The sequence below is a fragment of the Ornithorhynchus anatinus genome, chromosome 6, assembly GCF_004115215.2.
Source record: "Ornithorhynchus anatinus isolate Pmale09 chromosome 6, mOrnAna1.pri.v4, whole genome shotgun sequence".
In the NCBI taxonomy this organism is placed as follows: Eukaryota; Metazoa; Chordata; class Mammalia; order Monotremata; family Ornithorhynchidae; genus Ornithorhynchus; species Ornithorhynchus anatinus.
The window spans coordinates 19049687-19071503 of NC_041733.1; the positions used below are offsets into that span (position 1 = coordinate 19049687).

The 21817-nt window shown below is 56.1% G+C and overlaps 2 protein-coding genes across 4 annotated transcripts; both read right to left on the reverse strand.

Moving 5' to 3' along the window:
- Positions 1–1229: 1229 nt before the first annotated feature.
- On the reverse strand, positions 1230–10931 carry ATP6AP1 (ATPase H+ transporting accessory protein 1). The gene is given in 12 exon segments (XM_029067670.2): positions 1230–2743; positions 3109–3340; positions 3433–3483; positions 4252–4490; positions 4926–4958; positions 4960–4989; positions 4991–5013; positions 5614–5654; positions 5836–6029; positions 6593–6667; positions 8815–8941; positions 10795–10931. Coding segments are annotated over 12 exon segments (1368 nt in total). The 5' UTR covers positions 10908–10931; the 3' UTR covers positions 1230–2533.
- Positions 10932–13250: 2319 nt separating this feature from the next.
- On the reverse strand, positions 13251–20540 carry TAZ (tafazzin). 3 transcript variants are annotated; one of them, XM_001516200.4, is made up of 11 exons: positions 20478–20540; positions 19799–19942; positions 18589–18717; positions 17809–17854; positions 17273–17358; positions 16911–16991; positions 16666–16707; positions 16004–16066; positions 15065–15117; positions 14745–14822; positions 13251–14610 (listed from the first exon to the last, which is right to left on the reverse strand). In XM_001516200.4, the coding sequence occupies exons 2-11, from the start codon at positions 19905–19907 to the stop codon at positions 14509–14511; spliced, it is 789 nt and encodes a 262-aa protein (XP_001516250.1). In that variant the 5' UTR covers positions 19908–19942; positions 20478–20540; the 3' UTR covers positions 13251–14508. The 3 variants fall into 3 exon arrangements, 2 of the variants coding, with proteins under 2 accessions (XP_001516250.1, XP_028923416.1); XR_003760505.2 differs by having other exon boundaries at positions 14518–14610; positions 14745–14842; XM_029067583.2 differs by lacking the exon at positions 16004–16066.
- Between the last annotated feature and the right edge of the window lie 1277 nt (positions 20541–21817).

Here is a 21817-nt window from a genome sequence, read left to right on the forward strand (position 1 = left end):
TGCAATCGAGTCGGTGGGCACAATCCCTGCCCCCAAAGAGCTTACAGACGAGAGGAAAACTTGAGTCATCCAATCACCTGGTGGGCTCTGACCAGGGACCCCATGGGCACCACCTCTCCTGAAGAGGTCACTCCCTGAAAGATGGAGGACGTGGGAAAGCAGGAAGAGCGGTTCACACTGGAAACGGCCCTCAGCTTTTGCATGGCTTCTGACACCCGACTGTCACCACCGTCTGCCCCCAAAGTCAGGGAGGGGTGGAGACAGTCACCTTCGCCCACCTCAGTGACTCCCAGGGCAACTTCCCCACTCATCGGGCATCAATGCTATTTACAGAAATAACGGTCTAGGAGTGAATGGTAGGGAGACCATCTGCCTGCCCACCTCTTTGGGCACTCGCCCTAGTAAAGGGGCAGCATCAGGCTATGCGGGGGCATTAGGTTAGCCACCACGTTCTGTTTAATTGTGCTTGTGAAATATAAATATTCCCACCCAGCCCTGCCCCACCACCCAATAGCAGAGATGAGGGCTAACCAGGCCAGACTCCCCCTCGGATAGCGGCAGCTGCAATCGGGCCCAGCACCGTCATCCTAGCCCAGAGGAAGCAGCTCTCTGGCCTGGCTTCCTTCTCACCACAGGACCAATCCAAGCCAGCTCCGGCACTACAGGACCTTGGCTTTGCCTTTAACTCCTTCCCACCTGGGAGACAGGAGGCAACCTAACTCTTGGATGTTACTGCCAGCATTCGGGCTTGACCACGGCTTTCCTTCCCTCCCTCACCAAGAATTCCTTCAACCCCTGCCAGGTTAAAGGGAGCCCCTCCTCCCACGGATTCCAAACCCACCCCCACCCCCTGCTCCATCCCCTCCTCTCTCAGGGAAGCAGCACGGCCTAATGGCTACAGCATGGGCCTGGAAATCAGAGGACTTGGGTTCTAATCTCCACTCTGGCACTTGTCTGCTGCGTGACCTTGGGCAAGTCATTTAACTTCTCTATGCTTCATCTGTAAAATGGGGATCAAAATTGTGAGTCCCATGTGGGACAGGGATTAGCTTGTATACTCCACCACTTAGAAGAGTGCTTAACACATAGTAAGCACTTAAACGCCATTATCATTATTCTTGCCATACCCACGCCCTCTACTTCCCCCAAATCACTGGGGGCTTGAGTCCAGTTTCCCCTCCGGCGCTGCCAATTGGGAGAAGAGTGATGAGACGGATGAGAAGACGAGGTACAGTGATCAGTTTTATTTCCTCAGTTTAATTTATACAATGAAGAGATGACACACTCAAATACCCCTCGACCCAGGCTGCTCCCCTAAACCTTCCCCTGCACTCCTTCCCAGACCCTGCACGGGGGGAAAGGGAGCCTCAGAAGCAGGCCAGGAGCTGGGGCACCTGACATCTTGCTGCTGGATCCTCTGGTCTAGGTAGCCCCCTCCCGCAGCTGACATTCGGCTTCCACCTTATCTGAATACACTAAGCCCTGCCCCTTTCCCCCGTCCCCAAGACAAACAGCCCCCATCAGCAGCCCGGAGCGCCTTTCCCCATGGCTCCCGACCTTCTCCCTCAGAATGGGAGACTTGGGTCCCTCCTCCTTCCCCCAACCTAAGGTGAATTCTCCCCTCCTGCACGTGAGGCTGCTGGCTGCAGCGGTGGGAGAGTGGGGAAGGGCAAGCCGATGGGCAGGGGCAGCTTCTCAACACTGAAGTACACAGCAAGTCACAATTCCGGGGAGGAGGCAAAGGAGGGAGTCAAGGAGGACAGTCGTCAATAAATAAGGCTGGAGGGGAATCGGGAGGGAAGAAATCATTTCAAGGAGTCCCCCGGACCACCCCGCAAAGAACAGCAGAGCCTCGTCAATTAATTTCACTATATACAGACACCGTGAGGTCAAAGTATGTGTACATCTTGAACGAGCCACAGCGCAACATTTCAAACAGGGTGAGAGCCGGGGTTGGGGTCAGGGGGTGGAGGTCTGGCACTCTCACCCACACTCATCCCCGCTGGGATGCGGGAAGCCAGGAGGCTGTGTGGGTTCCTGGTGCCTGGGAGCCCCAGAAGCTATTCTAACCCCAACCACCAGCCCCAAAGGCAGATGGCAGGAAGAGAGCAGACACCCTACCCCCCTTTCCCTCTCTAAGCGTTTGCCAGGAAAGGAGGAAATCTCAGCCAAAAGGGGTCTGGGAGGGGACAAAAGGACAGAGCGTACAGATCTGTGTTGGGTCACTCTCGCCCTCTTGGGGAGCTTGTGGAAAGAGTTGGGGGAAAAAGAACTGGGGAGGAAGAGACTCCCCTCAGGGGCAATACCCAGCAGCGTCTCCCTCCAGTAGGGGCTTAACATTCCAAGATGAGAGGGTTGAGGGAAGGAGAGGGAGGCTGGACCAACACTGTTAAATGTGGAATGGAGAGCGAGAGGGGCGCTTGGTGATCAGGGAGAAAGGGACAGGGAAGCCAAACACTCCCTACAGAGCCATAGAACTGGGGATGGGGGGGTGCTAGGGGACAATCCCTCCCCAGCTCCCGCCCCCATCACCTCACTCAGTCTGGGGCACAGAGATAGTGGGCCCCTTGTGGTCGTCAAAGCGGTCCATGGTCTTGAGGCTGAGGATCATGTGCAGCCCATAGGTGAAGACGAGCAGCATCAAGAGGGATGTGAGCAGCCCCATCCAGATGCCCGGGGAGAAGAAGCCCGAACAATCGCTGGCATAGGAGAAGTTCTCCCCTTTGACGCTGAACCCTTGGATCTGCAGGGTGGGGAGAGGGTTGGGAAAGAAACTGGCTCCAGCCTAGAACTTGTCGCATCCCACCCCCGGTGGAAGGGGCCCGACGCTGACTGGAACCTCGGCATCCGTCTGGCCCTCCGGAGGCAATCGGGCCACTCCATCTTCCAAGAGAGAAGCCAGAAGAGGGGTGGTGGCCGGAAGCCAGGCCGGTCGGGCCTCCTGCCACCCCAAGGGAGGAGTCGGGGCAAGTCCGGCCCCTGACCTATGACCCCGGGCTCCAGGCACCCATCGCCCTCTCCATCCAGGCCGGGTCCCAGAAAGACGAGAAGGGTCCTGGTGTGTCCCCACCCTCAGAGCTGGCCGGGCCACCCCTCGGCCCCCGTTACCTGGAAGTCAACGATGGACACCTTCCAGGGCGAGGAGCGGGACAGGGGCACCAGCAGGGCACCCTGCTGGGTCTCACTGCTCATGTACTCGCAGTGGAAGGAGTAGATGCTGGGTCCGGTCACCTGGGTGGCGTTGAAGACTGCCGTGGTGCCGTTGGCCCGGATCTCCAGCCGCTCCAGGGTGAACCAGTCGCGGGCAGACACCTTGTAGAAGCGGCTGGACAGGACAAACCTGGGAGCGGGCGGGAAACGTTTGAGTTTCAGCCTGGGCGAGGGCCCGCTGGTTAGAACTGCCCACAATAGACCGCTCCCCGCCAGCCTCACCTGAACGACACCACTGATGACCCGAACAGGTTGTCGTACGTCAACATGAGGCTAGAGAAGGAAAGGCAAAAGATCACAGCCTTGCCACCGGAAGGGGCGGAGGAAAGGCCGCCTCTGCCGAGCCCGTGTCAACCTGCCCGGTGACGAGTGGCCGACTTTTCGCGGCCCACCCCCGCCTCTGGCCTGCTCAGCTCAAGAGTCTAGGCCCCACACTCTCTGACCCTCCTCTGAAGAGGGGATCACCGGCCCCTCGTCTGGAATCTCTAGAAGACGGTGGGTTCCAGGGTTTCAGGAAGAATCCAGTTTTTCCTTTCTACCTCACTCTTCACATGTCTGTTCGCATATCATTTAAAAAAGATATCTGTTGAATGCTTACTGTGCTACCAGGTACTGAACTAGCCCTGGGGTAGGTACAAGCTAATTAGGTTGGACACAGTCCACGTTCCACATGGGGCTTGTAGTCTTGATCCCCGTTTCACAGATGAGGTAACAATCATAGAGAAGTCAAGTGATTCACTCAAGGTCACGTAGCAGACAAGTGGCAGGGTGAGGAATAGAACCCAAGTCCTCCTGACTCCTAGACTCATGCTCGTAGGAGAGGTTTGTCTTCAACCTATACAAAACCCAACAGGAAGTTCCCCTCTGCCAGTCTACGCTTCCACACGGGGCTTTACCGCCTCCTTCCCACAGCTCCCCACATCTCCTGCCCTGGTTCACGTTGGACATTAACTCCCCCTGGCAAAATGAGCCCTACCGCAGGCCTTTCGCCTGTCTGATTGTACGGGGTCCTGCCGCCCCTGGCCCTTCCCAGATCCTTACCGAGCACTGGATTCATTCCAGCTTGAGCCCGTCAAGTTGACCGAAGCCCCAAAGGTGAGGGCAGTCAGATCCCGCAGCTCGTTGTTGTACTTCACAGAGAAGTTCTTGGCCCAGAAGAGAATGCGAGGAGCCGTGTCGTTGTAGATGACCGGTGGGTGAGTCTTCTCCTCTGGCTCTGCCGCCTTCTGAAGCAGCTGTCGGCCCAACCCTCCGGCCTCCACGGACACGTCTCGGGCCACCTGTGAGAAGAGGTCCATCACCCTCTCCCCCACCCTGGAATTTCCCCTTGCCCGAGTCTCCGGCCAAGGTGATGATAATAATAATTGTTGTATTTACGGGCTTACTATGTGCCAGGCACTGTACTAAAAGCTGGGGTAGTTACAAAATAATCGGGTGGGAAACCGTCCCCATCCCACATAGGGCTCTCAGTCTTAATCCCCATTTTAACAATGAGGAAACGGAGGTACAGAGAAGTGAAGGGACCTGCCCTCGGTCACACAGCAGACACGTGGCAGAACTGGGATTAAAACCCAAGTCCTCAGATTCCTAGGCCCATGCGCTTTCCATTAAACTATGCCGCTTTCTCAACCCTGCCTTTCCGGTTGGGCTTCCTTGCTGCCCCTTAGCCTGCCGCGTTTCTCTCTGTGGCAGCGGGGAGGGGGGCAGGAACCTACCCGGGAGGGCCTCATGGCTGTCAGAACTGCCGTGGTAGGGGATGTCCTCCAGCTTCAAGGTACTCCAGCACCTGCCCGATGATTTCATCTGGTGCAGGGGAGAGGAAGTCAGTTACCCAGGCGTAGCGGCAGCTCCTTCCGCCACCCATCCCAGGTCCCCAGGACGCCCCCCGGACATTGCTGTGGACCCAAATTTCGAGATGTCCACTGCCCTTAAGGCCATGGAGCAGGAGAACGCAAACAGCCAGAGGCCTACCACTCCCCTCTCTTGCCCTCCCATCTCCCCGCACCGTGGGCCATCCTCCCAGGCCAGCTCTGGTTGGATGGAACGAGCACTGCGAGCTCTGCTCGGAAGCGGGTGCTACTGGCACCGCCATGTATCAGCACCCTGGATATGGAGGTACCACGCGACGAGGGTTGCAGGGAGGGAGAAGTCGGTCTTCCATCTCGGGAAGGAAGGAACTGGAGACGCCACACCGACCGAACCGTAGCGGCCGCCGGCCGGGGGAAGGAGAGGGGAAGGGAGCCCAGGCGTTTGGGACCGAAGCTCAGGATGGCCCGGCTCAGACCCGAGCAGGTCTCCCTCCACGATACTCCTGAAGACGGAGGGGACCGGGAGGACGGGGAAAAAGAAAAGCAGCAAGTTCCGAGGGAAGGAGAGGAGAGCCGCCTCTCTGCTTTGACTCACCGTTGCCCGTGAGGACTTCCTTCGGGGCCATCAGACCAGAGCTGGGAAAGAGAGACCGGGTGAGACTTCCCGAGGGCAGAACCCCCTCCTTCCAAATCGATGGGCCAAGCTTGGGGACAGGACCTTCCTTGCCCCTCGTGGCACCAACCCGCAGCTCCCTGCTCCCTCGGAGCCCCGACCACTCACAGGGGCTGGCGGCAGGGATGGGTGGCGGGCGCCTACCTGGTAGTGTAGGGCAGCCGGATGAGCAGCAATGAGGGGAGGCTGGCATTGAGCTTCAACTCCTGCAGGGTGCTCTGGTCCACGTGAAGGGGGCTGACCCCCAGCTTCTCTCTCAGGTAGGAGGTCAGAGTGCTGGCTGCATACCAATCCACAGAAGGCAGCACCAGGGAGGAGGCGGCTGACTCCAGGGCATTCTGGAGAAGGAGGGTCTCGGCTCAGAAAGCCCCCCTAACCCCCCATTTTTAAGTCACCGATCCCGGGAGTCAGAGCCTAGGAGAGCGGTTAGTCTGGGAACAAGGATTATGGGAGCGGTATTGGCCTCCTGCCCGCCAATCATCGCCAACACCCCTCCCACCCGTGCTGCCTTTCCCCACTGACAGCTCCCACCCTTCACGACCCACCACCGGGACCAGTATCCGAGTGCCACCCAGAAGCCAAAGTCCCTTTCCACCACGGATCTCAACACACTTTAGAAACAGCCCCAGAACTTCCCAGCAAGTAGGCTCTCCCTCCCCTGGTGCAACCGAAAGGTCACCTGATTTGCCCCTGCGCAAACCGAAGGCCTGTTTTCTGGGATTAAGTCCCACCAGCCCCCACATCTCCACCCCAGGAGACCTGGTCTCCCACTCATGGCCATCTACCTACTCCCGCCCCACAGAGTCTACGGGAACTGGATGGGGCAAACCGGAACCCACCTCAAACCCTGTAGAGAAGGCCCTGACGCAAGCCACGCCAGGAACCCTTCAGGGTCTCCTACCTCCAGATTGGGGAAGGCGCTGTCCTGCTTGTTGCCAAACACTCCTCCATATGCCGTGAAATCCTCGACGCTCAGCTGGAGGAGAGGGAGGGGGCATCATGAGGGGAGGGTCGCCTATGGGTGGGGGGATGGCTTAGTAGGGCCGGGAGCTCTAGTTTCCAACTGGTCCCTTCTCATGTCATCATGGCCAACTTTTCTTGAGGAAGTGCGTGGCGAGGGAGGGGAAGCCGGAAGTGGCTTCATTCTTCCTTTTCTCCATTCTTCCTCCCTCTCTTATGAATCAGCCAGGCCAGAGAAGAGGAAACTGCCCCCTGATAGCAGCTCAGCCCTGAGAGGAACCTTCAGCTGAGGCTGGCTCAGGGGAGGAGGCGCCAGGAGGAAGTGGAGCAGCTGGGTAAGCCTCGAGAATACCAGTCAGGAGGCACATGACCAAAGGAGGGAACTATGGTGGGAGCTGGTTGTGGGGGGAAGGGGAAGCGTCCAAAAGACCTAGTTCCCCGGGCTTCAAGAAGGCTCCTGCTCACTCTCCAAACTTTCTGCAGGGCGAAATTCCGAACGGAGTTGCAGGGGATTTTTCCAGCATGTTGATCAAGGCCATCCCAAGGCCCAGCTCTCCCTCATCGCTTTCTAAAAGGGGGGCCCAAGGTGAGGATGCAGAAGACTCAGAAGTTGAAGCAGTGAGGATCGAGACCCTCAGAAGTTGAGCAGAGCGTTTCAAGACGCGGGTGACTGCTTGGTCCCCCTGCTGCCCCAGTGCCCGGCCTGGGCCTCTCTGGTGCAGAACGGCCGGGCCTCTCCCGGACCGGACTGACCGACACCCGGCCCGGCCCGCCAGACCCGCCTGCCCTTGGAGCCCGACGGTCACAGACCCCCGCCCCCCTACAGAGGAGGTAAAGGTGTGGAACAAGTTATACTGGCCACCAAGGCCCTCCCACGACAACTGGGAGCTGATCTTATCTTGAACTCTCCTGCAGGCTCCAGCCCATCTCACTCCAACAGGGCAGGGCCAGATATTTAGCCTGAGGACTCAGTAAACAGCCCTCTCTTGGCTTCAGGCTTCCCCATTCCCACAGTCCAGGACCCCTGACCACTCTGGATTTATTTACTGGTTTGGCCTCTGCATACCTGGCCATGTTGTCAGGTCCGCTTAACACATATTTAGTATACAAACGCCCCCCAGAATTCCCTGTGGACCCTGGTCCATTTCATTCCCTTCCCCCATTCCGCACGATGTCATGGGTTATGCATTAGATTCCTCCCACCATTGCTTCTTTCTGCCCAGAGAAGGAGCCAGGAGAACCTCACTTTTAGGAAGCAGAGGACGCAGACCTGGGCCTGCTTCGATCTGTATCCTTTGGTCATTTGGTATCCGCTTCAGCCCCACAGAACTTATGCACATATCCGCAAAATTATTTACTTATCTGTCTTCCCTTCTAGACTGTAAGATCCCTGTTCACAGGGGGTGTGGCTTACCAACTCTGCTGAATTATACTTTCTCAAGCGCTTAGTCCAGGGCTCTGCACACAGTAATCACTTAGAAAATATTACTGATAATCACATTGTCATTGAGAAGCAGCGTGGCCCAGTGGAAAGAACACAGGCCTGGGAAACAGAGGATCTGGGTTCCAATCCCAGCTCTGCCACTTGTCTGCTGTGTGACCTTGGGCAAGTTACAACTCCTCTGTCCCTCAGTTACCTCATCTGTAAAATGGGGATTAAATCTGTGAGTCTCGTGTGGGACAAGGACAGTATCCAACCTATCTTGTACAACGCTTAGTACAGTGATTGGCACATAAGGGTTTAACAAATACCATTAAAAAAAAAAGTTCAGAATAGTACCCAGCCACAGATCTACCTCATATCAGTAATTTATTATAGCTGGAATCTATTTAAGAAATGTATTTATTCATAGTAATATTTGTCTCCCCCTCTAGATGATAAGCTCACTGTGAGCAGGGAATGTGTCTGTTATATTGTACTACATTAAGTATGGTATATTTCTATATATTATATTGCATTATATTCAGTGCTCTGCACACAGTAAGTACTCAATAAATATACGATTGACTGACTGATAGCTGGCAGTAATCCAATGTTAAGGGTACTTTGGAAATACAAAACAGCCAGGACTGTGCCCGACTCCTTGGGAACAGGGAATTTGAGCACCGGAACCCAACCCCAACCTCCCTCTGCTCCAGAGCGGGCCAAGGATCCCAGCTCACCTTCTCCTGCAGGAACAGCAAGATGTTGTGGGGGCCTTTCTCCACGGCGGGGTCCAGGTAGGAAGCGAGCTGGGAGTCGGTGGTGATGTGACCTTCGTGAATGTTGGTCAGCGGGACCCAGAGGGAGCTGCCGAGAGAGTCCAGGGGGTGGTCAGGTAATAATAATAATAATAATAATAATGTTGATATTTAAGCGCTTACTATGTGCAGAGCACTGTTCTAAGCACGGGGGGAGATACAGGGTAATCGGGTTGTCCCACGTGAGGCTCACAGTCTTCATCCCCATTTTACAGATGAGGGAACTGAGGCACCGAGAAGTGAAGTGACGTGTCCAAAGCCACACAGCTGACAGGCGGCAGAGCCGGGATTAGAACACAAGACTCCCAAACCTGGGCTCTTGCCACTACGCCACGGGACTTCCCTGTGCCTCAGTTCCCTTGTCTGTAAAATGGGGGTTGAGACTGTGAGCCCCCAGGGGAACAGGGAGCGTGTCTGACTCGATTTGCTTGTATGCCCCAGTGCTCAGTACAGTGCCTGGAACATAGTAAGCGCTTAAATACCATAATTATTATTAAGAATGCTTGGACTTAATAAGGGGGTGGGAGGAGGTGCGGAGCGGGGCTGCAGGCCTGGAGGAGGTCAGGGGGACCGAGGGGGTCCGGCCTCCCATCCCGGCTCCACCACTAGTCAGCTGTGTGACTTTGGGCAAGTCACTTCACTTCTCTCGTGGTTTAGTGGAAAGAGCCCGGGCTGGGGGGTCAGAGGTCACGGGTTCTAATCCCGCCTCTGCCGCCTGTCAGCTGGGTGACTTTGGGTAAGTCACCTCACTTCTCTGGACCTCAGTTCCCTCTTCTGTCAAATGGGGATTTAGACTGTGAGCCCCACGTGGGCCAACCTGATCACCTTGTATCCCCCTCGCGGGGCTTAGAACAGTGCTTGGCACATAGTAAGCGCTTAACAAATACCACCATTGTTGTTCTTCTTCTCTGGGCCTCAGTGACCTTATCTGTAAAATGGGGATGAAGGCTGTGAGCCCCAAGTGGAACAACCTGATGACCTTGTATCCCCCCCAGTGCTTAGAACAATGCTTAGCACATAGTAAGTGCATAACAAATACCAGGATTATTATGGTGATGATGAGAAGCAGCATGGCTCAGTGGAAAGAGCCCGGATTTAGGAGTCAGAGATCATGGTTCTAATCCCGGCTTCGCCGCCTGTCAGCTGTGTGGCTGGGGCGAGTCACTTCACTTCTCGGTGCCTCAGTTCCCTCATCTGGAAAATGGGGATTCAGACGGTGCGCCTCTCTGGGACAATCTGATGACCCTGTTTCTCCCCCAGCGCTCAGAACAGTGCTCGGCCCAGAGTGAGCGCTTAAAAAATACCACCATTATTATTAGAGCCCGGGCTTAGGAGTCAGAGGTCATGGGTTCGAATCCCGGCTCGGCCACTTGTCAGCTGGGTGACTGTGGGCAAGTCACTTCACTGGGCCTCAGTTCCCTCATCTGTCAAATGGGGATGAAGACTGGGAGCCTCACGTGGGACAACCTGTTGACCCTGTATCACCCCCTGCGCTTAGAACAGTGTTCTGCACATAGTAAGCGCTTAACAAATACCAACATTATTCTTCTTCTTCTCTGGGCCTCAATTCCCTCATCTGTCAAATGGGGATGAAGACTGTGAGCCTCACGTGGGACCACCTGATGACCCTGGATCTCCCCCAGCGCTTAGAACAGTGCTCTGCACATAGGAAGCGCTTAACAAATACCAACATTCTTCTTCTTCTTCTCTGGGCCTCAGTGACCTCATCTGTCAAATGGGGATGAGGCCTGGGGGGGGGGGGGGGCCCACGTGGGACGACCTGATGACCTCGCATCCGCCCCCAGCGCTTAGAACAGTGCTTGGCACATAGGAGCGCTTACCAAACACTATCATTATGCTGCTGATGGTGACGACGCCCCGCCTCGGGCCCGGGCCGCTCACCTGTAGCTGGACCAGACTAGCAGCGGCACCTGCTGCTCGGCCGCCGCCGCCCCGAGCAGGCTGGAGATGAGCGGCACCACCAACCCCCACCAGGCCGCCATCGCCGCCGCCATCGCCTCCGACCCCTCCAAGCCTCCCCTCGCCCTGCCTCGCCCACGTGACCTCGCTCCCCTCTCCCCATTGGCCGACGCGCACGCCACTCGGTTCCCCTCCCCTCTCCCCATTGGCTGCCACAGCCGCACCCCGGCGACCGCCTGCCAATCACTGAGGGGAGGGAGCGGAGGGGGTCCCGCCCACCGTTCCGGCTGGCAGCTCAGCCGCCTCCTGATTGGGTCTTGGACCTGTCCGTCTTCCAGAGCCTCCGGTTGGCCCCGCCCCCTCCCCCCAGGAAGAGGACGGGGGGCGAGGATGGCGCAGGCGCAGAAGCTTCATCTCGTCCATCTTGACCTCCCTGCCCTCTCCTCTGCATTCATTCATTCATTCATTCATTCATTCATTCATTCATTCATTCATTCATTCATTCGTACTTTTTTTTTTTTTGGTATTTGTTAAGCGCTTACTATGTGCAAAGCACTGTTCTAAGCACTGGGGTAGACACAAGGGAATCAGGTTGTCCCACCTGGGGCTCACAGTCTTAATCCCCATTTTACAGATGAGGGAATTGAGGCCCAGAGAAGTGAAGTGACTTGCCCACCGTCACACAGCTGACAGGTGGAGGAGCAGGGATTCGAACCCATGACCTGACTCCAAAGCCCGTGCTCTTTCCACTGAGCCACGAGTGCTTACTATGTGCAGAGTACTGTACTAAGCGCTTGGTATGTACAATTTGGCAACAGATAGAGACAATCCCTGCCCATTGACAGGCTTATAGTCTAATTGGGGAGACAGCACTTACTTTGTGCGGAGCACTGTGCTAAGTGCTTGGAGTGTACAATTTGGCAAGTGATAGAGACAATCTCCGCCCAATAATAATAATAATAATAATAATGTTGGTATTTGTTAAGTGCTTACTAAGTGCAGAGCACTGGGGAATGAGGTTGTCCCACGTGAGGCTCACAGTCTTCACCCCCATTTTACAGATGAGGGAACTGAGGTCCAGAGAAGTGAAGTGACTTGCCCACAGTCACACAGCTGACAAGGGGCAGAGTTGGGATAACAGGCTCAGTTTAAAGGATGAGGAAATGAGCCTTGATTGTAAGCTCAATCAGGAGAAGGGAACGTCTGCTGTCTAAACTCATTGTAGGCAGGGAACGTGTCTACTAATTCTGTTGGATTGGGCTCTCCCAAGCCCTTGGCCCAGTGCTTTGCACATAGTAGTAATAGTAAGCACATAATAAATACAAATGCTTGTTGTACTCTCCCACGTTCTTAGCACACCCGCACATAGTAAGCACACAATAAATACTGCTTTGTGACCTTGGGTAAATCACTTCATTTCTCTGGGCCTCAGTTACTTAATGATGGCATTTGTTAAGCGCTTACTAGGTGCCAAGCGCTGTTCGAAGCGCTGGGGAGGATACCAGGTGGCAGATCGTCCCACGCGGGGCTCACAGTCTTAATCCCCACTTTACAGATGAGGTAACTGAGGCACAAGGAAGTTACGTGACTTGCCCAAAGTCACACAGCTGACAAGCGGCGGAGTTGGGATTTGAACCCATGACCTCCGACTCCCAAGCGCGGACTCTTTCCACTGAGCCACGCTGCTTCTCCATGAACCGATGGCGACCTGGTTCCCAAAGTCATACCTGTTTCTCTGGCCCCGAGGTCTGTGGATGCTGCCTTTTTAGCTTGTTTTCTGCCATGGTGCCCGTGCCTCCCTCCAGACTGACGCTGGTGGCTCTGAACATGGCTCTCTAATAATAATAATAATAATGCTGGTATTTGTTAAGCGCTTACTATGTGCCGAGCACTGTTCTAAGCGCTGGGGTAGACACAGGGGGATCAGGTTGTCCCACGTGGGGCTCACAGTCTTAATCCCCATTTTACAGATGAGGTAACTGAGGCACCGAGAAGTTAAGCTGACAAGTGGCCGAGCCGGCATTTGAACCCATGATCTCTGACTCCAAAGCCCGTGCTCTTACCACTGAGCCACGCTGCTTCTCTATGTTGGTATTTGTTAAGCGCTTACTATGTGCAGAGCACTGTTCTAAGCGCTGGGGTAAACACAGGGGAATCAGGTTGCCCCACGTGGGAATCACAGTCTTAATCCCCATTTTACAGATGAGGGAACTGAGGCACAGAGAAGTTAAGTGACTTGCCCACAGTCACACAGCTGACAAGTGGCAGAGCCAGGATTTGAACTCATGACCTCTGACTCCAAAGCCCATGCTCTTTCCACTGAGCCACGCTGCTTCTCAACTCTGCGCTCCCGGGACAGCACAAGGTATGGTTATAATCCCATCTGACCCACCCCCACCCCGAACCAGGAGAGATGAGGAGCAGCGGGAGAGAGCAGAAGCAGGAAATGGGTATAACCTTTATTGGAAAAAGTATCAAAATACACAGGCATCAAACAGGTGCATAGCCTAGCGTCCAGGCCGGACATGGAGTTTGGCCTCTGCTCCTAATTGCCCCAGTCAGTAAAGAGGTGAGGGGAGAAAAGGTCTTATTGACATGGGGAACAAAAGGGGCCAGGGCGTGCTCATCCACCCATTACAGTCATGGGCTGGGCTCTTGCCATTGTCTCAGGAGGGCTAGTGGGGGAGGAGAGCCATCCACAGCTGACCTAAGGGGGAAAATGGGGCCTGAGAGTTGACTAGTGGATCTCCTCCAACTTACCCAACGGGAGAAAGATGAGGCTCTGCCCAAACTTCCCCTCCAAAAGACCTCAGGTTCTGGGGAGCAAAAGTCTAGATAAAAAGGGTGCTGTAGCCAACTTCTACAAGCCCCTGGCTGGACACAGATGGTGACGCCGGGAGGGTCAGCGCTCAGTGAGTCCATCAACTCGATACGGCCTGAGCCTCTGATGGCCTTATCAACCTCGAGCCTACCGGGGGCCTCCCCGAAATCTCAGCTCGGGAAACAGTTGGGGCTGTTGAGCCACCATGGCACAGAATCTGCTTCAGGGGTCTTCCCAACTCCAGCCGTTCCCTCCACGACATCGGAATTAAAAAGAAAAGCGAACCCTGCCCCAGCACAGGGTTAAGAAGCTTAAGGGAAGCTTCCATTTTTGTAGGGCACCCTATGTTTTGTCGGGAGCTGCCCTCTAGTGATTCCACAGGGAGCCAGAGCTCTTGGCACATGAGGGAGGGGGCGGTGGGTACCTGTCTGCCACTCTGTTACAAAAATGAGGAATAAACCCTTGTCGCTGGACAGGGAAGGGAGGGAACCGTGACAATGTTCAAAACCGTCTAAAAGCATCAAACCTCATTTATCCGCAGCCCAATGCCATCTTCCCCGACTCTCGGGCACAGCCACCCAAGTGAGCGGTGGGCACAGCCTCCGGGGATGAACCGGGGATGGGCATCGACATGGGTTCCTGCAGGTGGGAGCTCCGAGCAGCCTCCGCCGCCTCCTCCTCGTACCCGCCGCCAATAGGATGTGCTCCAGCAACTTCCAGAAGTCGAGGTTCTCTTTCCTGCGATGGGGTCGGGGGAAGAAGACGGCCCCCACCTCCTTCCCGCCACCTCCGGGGATGGGGGCGGGGGGACAATGGGGCGTGAGGCAAGGCCAGGCTCTGAGCTCTTTGCCCCGTCCGGCCCCGCCCCAGCTACACTATCTCTGGGGCTGAAAGCGGTGATGAAGCAGCTCGGCCTGCGTCTTCAGCGTCTGAAATTCCTCTTGGATGAAGTCGGTGAGGACCTTCCGCATCTCCATCTGGGGTGACACGGATCCCTCGGCGTCACCCCCGGCCGACCCCAACCCCGGGGTCCCAGGCGCTGCCGGGTCCCTCTCCCGGCCTCCCTGGCGCCGGGGGTGGGGGACGGGAGGGAGGTGCGAATCTCACTCACCGCCGACTTGTTCTCGGCCCGGAGGTGCTCCAGCACGGGCAAGGCGCTGAATGGTTTCCCTATCAGCACTGTGATTTTCTGTGAATGAGAGGGCAAGGCTGGGGAGGAGGGCACAAAAGGGGAGACTGGGATGATGGGTGCAAGAGGGCCACCCATGCCCAATGCCAGGAGCTCCCCGGTTGGGATTCCCAGCGGCACTGCTTCCTGGTGCCGGGGCAGGGAGAGGCAGAAGCTGCAGGCCGTGATGAGGGTGAGGAACCGGGAGGTGGAAGAGGAAGAGGCTAGGACATATGCAATGACCCCAGGGGGCTGACACTCACCTGTCCAAAGCGGGGGAAGTATGGCGGAGCGTTGGGGAGGACATCATTCATCCCTGTAGGAGGGCAGAGGGTGCAAAGAGGTAGGGAATTAAATAGGGTCAAACACCAGAGGCCCGGCGGGGAGACCTCTCATTCATTCGATAGTATTTATTGAGCACTTACTATGTGCAGAGCACTGTACTAAGCGCTTGGAATGTACAATTGGGCAACGGATAGAGACAAGCCCTGCCCAATGACGGGCTCACGGTCTAATCGGGAGAGACAGATGGCAGAGCGAAACAGAAAGAAACAAAAACAAGACAACTTTATCACGATAAATAGAATCAAGGGGAGGTACACCTCATTAACAAAATAAATAGGGTAATAAAAAATATATACAAATGAGCACAGTGCTGAGGGGAGGGGAAGAGGCAGGGGGAGGAGCTCTCTCTCCCCACTCTAATCCATATTAGATCCTCTCCCAGGGGTTGTGTCAGGGAGTAAGCCTCCTGACAGGGCAGCAGGGTCCCAAACCTCGGCCCCCCTCGGCCCCACCCTGCCGCTCCCTTTCCTGCCTCCAGAGACCTCATTCATTCATTCAATAGTATTTATTGAGCGCTTACTATGTGCACAGCACTGTACTAAGTGCTAGGAATGTACAATTTGGCAACAGATAGACAATCCCTGCCCATTGACAGGCTTACAGTCTAATCGGGGGAGACAGACGGACAAAAACAAGACAACTTAATCACGATAAATAGAATCAAGGGGATGTACAGCTCATTAACAAAATAAATAGGGTAATAAAAATATATACAAATGAGCACAGTGCTGAGGGGAGGGGAAGGGGCAGAGGGAAAGGCGGAAAAGGGGGCTTAGCTGAGGGGAGGTGAAGGGGGGAAGGGGAGGGCGCAGGGGGAGCAGAGAGGGAGCAGAGGGAGCCGCTCTGGTGAGGCTCACCTACGTGCCACAGAGGCAGAATGACTGGGTTCAGGCGACACTCAGCAATCAGGCGCCCGATTCCTGTAAGTCAGGAAGGTATGGTGGTTGCGGTGGGAGGATCTGTGGAAGTGGGGTGAGGGAAGGCGGACCCGGCAGGCTGTGGGAAGCGGGGCCACATTCCCAGTGGTCCCGAGACCGGGCCTGGTCTGAGGCGGGGGGAACGACATTGGGCAGTATTCTGGCCCACCTCCAGCTCCAGGGAGGGGAGTGTCTCGACTGTAGGCTTGTTCTGGGCAGGGAACGTGTCTACCCTCTCTGTTACACTGTACTCTCCCGAGAGCTTAGTACAGTGCTCTGCACACAGTAAGCTTTCAATAAATACATCTGATCGATCTATTGAGTTCCTGGTACTGGGAAGACTGACCAGAAACCAATCCATCATTGGTATTTACTGAGCACTTACTATGTTCAGAGTACTGCGCAAAACACTTGGGAGTGTACAAAAGAGTCAGCAGATGTTCCCTGCACACAATGAGCTGGCAGGGAAGTGCGTCTTGGGGGGCCGGGAGAGATGCTGGACAGAACGGAAGGGAAGAGAAAGATGACCCTCCCTCCTCTGACGCAGCGACCGCCTGCTCCTTCCTGCCTTCACCCTGACCCACGCTGCCACATCCACTTACCCCATTTAAAGCGCAGGAATTCCTGGCTCATGTTCACTTTCCCTGTCAACAGAGAGGCGAGTGAGGAGGGCACGGACAACCCTTCCCGGAGGAATCTCAGATGCTCGCCCCACCAAGAGGAACTGGGACGCCACACGGGGAAAAAACGGAGGGACTGAGGTTCCTCCTCCTGGCCTCGGGGACCGGGGCCCCTACCCTCCCCACTGGAGGGGAGACGGCTAGCATCCGGCTCCCCGCTCCGATACCTTCTGGGAAGATGTGGACCCAGTCCCCATGGTTAAGTTTCTCCAAGATGAAGTCCATCCCTTTCTGGTAGACCCCGTCCCCTGGCAAACAAACGTACCGTCAGCCCTCGCCCCCAAATCCACCCGGCCTTCTCCTCACCCCAAGCCCACACTCCACCTCTAGGCTATCAGAGCCCTCCGGGGGGCCTTGCTCCTTTGCCGGGGACCTGGGGAAGGGTCCCGAGGGCTGGAGAAAAGATCAGAAATGCATGCAGGGTGGGAAGCAGGACGGGATGGGATCGCCTTCCCTCTCTCCCCCAGTCACCCTCCTCCCCAGGCTAGGAAGGATCCAGAGGAAAACCTGGGGGCCTCCAGCGGCTCACCTCGGCACACGGGGACACACTTGCCCAGGCTGAAGAAGCGAGAGTGCAGCTCCTTGGTGAAGCAAATGTCTGCTGCAGCGGGGGTCCTGTGGGGTAGGAGGCAGTGAGGCCCTGAACGCCCCTCGCCAAGAGACGGGGCAGCAGGGTCAAGGGCAAATAGCTGACCCAAGACCTGCCTCCTGGAGAGTGGGGGTATGTCAGAAAGCCCTGGCTCCCCCCAGCACCCCACTCTCAGCTGCAGGAAGCAAAACACCTCCAGCAGCAGTGAGGCCTGGTAGTGCATATTGAAGGGGTCAGCCTGGAGGCAGGAAGTCTTCCCCACCCACCAAAGTCTCCCTAAAGGCCAGCCTCACTTCCTGCCCAAGCTTCCCATTTCCATGGCCACCTGACCATCCTTACACTCCCTAGTCTGCCTGAGCTCAGTTCCCCGGGCCCAGGAGCAGAGGCGAGGATGGAAAAGGGGTGGGGGGCAGAGGTACTGGAAGCAATCCAATGGCCCAAAAGCCCAGTTCTCCTCCCTTCCCTCTGAAACTCACCACCGCATCAGCTTCAGGTTCCAGATATGTCGCAGCTTCAAGATTCCTGAAGGGAAGGATACAGGAAGGAGGGATACAGTCCCAGAGCTGGGCCCCTCTTCACCAACTCTCCAGTTGGTTCTAGCAATGCAGGCACCTTCCCCTTCACTGGTAATCCTGACCCTTCGCTGCCAGGGAAGGGCAAGGGGGCATTTCTCCCACACTGCTGCCCTCAGGGTTCCACCCCGCTGGTCCCAACAGTCGGATACGGGCTGAGGGGCCTCCCCGGGCCACCTGTAGCTTATCCTATTGGGCTGCCCGAGGATCTCAGAGAATAATAATAATAATAATTATGGTACTAGTTAAGTGCTCGCTATATGCCAAGCACTGTTCTAAGCGCTGGGGTAGATACAAGTTAATCAGGTTGGATACAGTCCCTGTCCCACGCGGGGCTCAAACTCTTATCCCCATTTTACAGATGAGGTAACTGAAGCACAGAGAAGTAAAGTCACTTGCCCAAGGTCACACAGCAGACATTTGGCAGAGCCGGCATTAGAACCCAGGTCTTTCTGACTCCCAGGTCCTTCTGCTCTACCCGCTAAGCACGCTGCTTCTCAAACCATTACACCCACCACAGGCCAAGGAAAATTTGGGTTGCTCTCTGTCCTTCCCACACCAGCCCCCCGACACCCCATTAAATGCTTAGAGATGTCTCGGCCTGGGCCCTCGCTGGAATTCAGGGGGAAGGGGTGAAGACAAGGACATCCTGGTTTGGGGGGGAGGGTCATTTCCCCAGCGTACCCCAGAGGTGAGGGTCGTCCATGCAGGACTGGTGATTGGAGACGGTGATGAGGGGGGTTCCCGGGGCCCGGTTCTCAATCAGCTCATACAGCACCTCCTTGTTGTGCACCATGAGGTGGTTCATATACTCTGCGGGGAGAGACAGTGGGGGCTGCAATAAGGAGGTGGGAAGGGGAGGAGAGGCTGTCTAACAGGGGAGCTTCCAGCCAAGGCCAAATCCAGGTTGGCAGGGGGTGGCCAACCTGGCTGGGGCCTAGGGTGTCTCTTAGGCTGAAAAGAGCAAGAGGAGGAGAAAAGAAAAGAGGAAAGGAGAAAATGGGGGAGGAGACGAATTCTTGACCTGTAATAACGGAGGAGGGTGAAATGGTCTCCTGCCCCCAGCCAAACTGCCATCCAGTCAACCAATCAATGGCATTTACTGAGTGTTTGCTGGGGGCAGAACACTGTACTACACGTTTAGGGCAGTAGAACGCAGTAGGCACACATCCCTGCCCTTGGAACAAGGGGTAGGGGATAAAAAGTTATAAGTCTCTGCGTGAAGACATTAAAAATACCACACGGGTGGTCCCCACAAAACCACAGTGTCAATGTGAGCTCCGTCTAGAGGAGCTCCTGTTAAGGCTGAGTTGAACTTCCCGGGCAAAGCCGGGGGTCAACCAATTTGTGTGAGCCTGCGGCCTCCACCCCACCCAAGCCCGGCCTTCTGGCCACCCACCAGTGCTGTGGCTCTATTCCCTGGTTTTCCTGGGGGGCTATTTGTTACGCTCTATGTACCAGGCGCTATACTAAATACTAGGGTAGAAAAATGTGCAAATGTGCATAGTCCCTGCCCCACATGGAGCTCATAATCTTAACCCCCTTTTACAGATGAGGTAACTGAGGCCTGGAGAAGTGAAGTGACTCGCCCGAGGTCACCCCTCAGACAAGTGGAGGAGCCGGGATTGGAACCTAGGTCCCCCCGACTCCCAGGCCCAGGCTTTTTCCATCAGGCCACGCGGCTTCTCAAAACACCTGACGGAGGTGGCATCGCCTCTGCACCGTGTTGCTGAACTCTACTTTCCAAGCGCTTGGCGGAGCGCTCTGCACGCAATAAGCGCTCAATAAATACGACTGAGTGACCGAATGGACTCCTTTCTCCCGCCCCCTAATCGCACGAGCTGTGGCCAGGGGGGAGTTTGGTTCTTGGGGTGTCGGTGGCACGGTCACTCACTGGTCCAGAAGCAGCTGTAGGTGCCCACCAACCCCATGACGATGCTGCTCGCCAGAGTCCAGGGCAGCGGAGGGACGGAAGGGAAAGGCCATTTCACGTTCAGGGGCATCTTCCCATCGCCCGGCGGGGTCCGGATCCGACGGCCTGCAAGGCCTCCCCCAGCCCCGGGGGGAACAGCTGTTGGTCGAGGACCGGCCCGGGGAGGGGGCCTGCCACGGCCAGGAGGGGGCGCCACTCCCGCCGCGACGGCCAGGAGGGGGCGCCACGTCCAACGCGTACGGACAGGAGGGGGCGCCACGCCCAGCGCGAACGGCCAGGAGGGGGCGCCACTCTCGCCAGGAGGGGGCGCCACGCCCAACGCGAACGGCCACGAGGGGGCGCTACTCCCGCCGCGACGGCCGGGGGGGCGCCACGCCCAGCGCGAACGGCCAGAAGGGGGCGCTACACCCGCCGCGACGGCCAGGAAGACGGGCGCCGGCCCACGGTCAGGAAGGACTTGGGGGGTCCCGCCCCGAGGGGATCCTCGCGCCCGCCAACCCGCCCCCATCCCCGTGGGACCCCCGTGAGGGGACAAGAGGCGGCCAGGCGGGAAGAGCTGACACGAAAGGGCGGGGGGGAGACGGAGGGGCCGCTACAGGCCCCCCCCCGTCTCCCCTAGCGCCCCCAACAGGTCACTCACCGTTGTCCCCCGCGCTTCCGCCGTAAAGCGGGGCCGTCGCAAACCCTCCCGCTGCCGTAAAGCGCCGACGCCGCGAGCCCCTCCAACCCCTCTGTCGCAAATCTCCCTCCAGCCTGTCGTAAACGCCCCCCCTCCCCCCGGTCGCGCTTTACGGTCACTCCGGGAGCTGCCTCCTTCCCACGGCCCGTTCACGGCGGTGCGGCGGGAGTAATAATAATAATAATTAATAATTATGCTGCTTATTATGCGCCAGATAATGTACTAAACGATTTGCGGTCCTCGGTCTAGGGGCCGGGGCGGAGGATTCATTCCATCGTATTTATTGAGCGCTAACTGTGTGCAAAGCGCTGTACTAAACGCTTGGGAACTACAATTCGGCAACAGATAGAGACAGACTGGAAGCCCGTCAGAGGGCAGGGACTGTCTCTATCTGTTACCGATTTGCACATTCAATCAATAGTACATTCATTCATTCAATAGTATTTATTGAGCGCCTACTATGTGCAGAGCACTGGACTAAGCGCTTGGAAGGGACAAATCGGCAACAGATAGAGACGGTCCCTGCCCTTGGACGGGCTTACAGTCTAATCGGGGGAGACGGACAGACAAGAACAATGGCAATAAATAGAGCCAAGGGGAAGAACATCTCATTAAAACAGTAGCAAATAAATAGAATCAGGGTGATGTACATCTCATTAAACAAAATAAATAGGGTGATGAAGATATATAGAGTCGAGCGGACGAGTATAGTGCTGAGGGGATGGGAGAGGGGGAGGAGCAGGGGGAAAGGGGGGAAAAGAGGGTTTAGCTGCAGAGAGGTGAAGGGGGGGCAAGAGGGAGCAGAGGGAAAAGAGGGGGGAGCTCAGTCTGGGAAGGCCTCTTGGAGGAGGTGACCTTTAAGGTGGAAGTAAGCGCTCAATAAATACTATTGAATGAATGAATCCCTGCCCCCAATGTGCTCCCAGTCTAGAAGGATGATCAGAGCAGCCCTGACAATCAGTGGTATTTATTGAGCGTTTACTATGTGCAGAGCACTGTACTAAGCACTTGGTAGAGTGCTGTTGTGAGGGCAGGGAATATGTCGACCAACTCTGTTTCATTGTTATATTGGACTCTCCCAAGTGCTTAGTACAGCGCTCTGCACACAGTAAGCGCTCGTGGCTCAGTGGAAAGAGCCCGGGCTTGAGAGTCAGAGGTCGTGGGTTCTAATTCCGGCTCCGCTGTTTATCAGCCGTGTGATCTTGGGCAAGTCACTTCACTTCTCTATGCCTCAGTTACCTCATCTGTAAAAAGGGGATGAAGACTGTGAGCCCAACATGGGATAACCTAATTACTATCTA

Excerpts from the sequence above, each read along its gene's own strand:
- TAZ (XM_001516200.4), bottom strand. The coding sequence starts at position 19,907 with ATGCCCCTGAACGTGAAATGGCCTTTCCCTTCCGTCCCTCCGCTGCCC. Across the intron at positions 16,708-16,910 it reads GGTCCACATCTTCCCAGAAG|GGAAAGTGAACATGAGCCAG; the intron begins GTATCGGAGCGG and ends CTCTGTTGACAG. Across the intron at positions 14,823-15,064 it reads ACTTCCCCCGCTTTGGACAG|AAAATCACAGTGCTGATAGG; the intron begins GTGAGTGTCAGC and ends TCTCATTCACAG.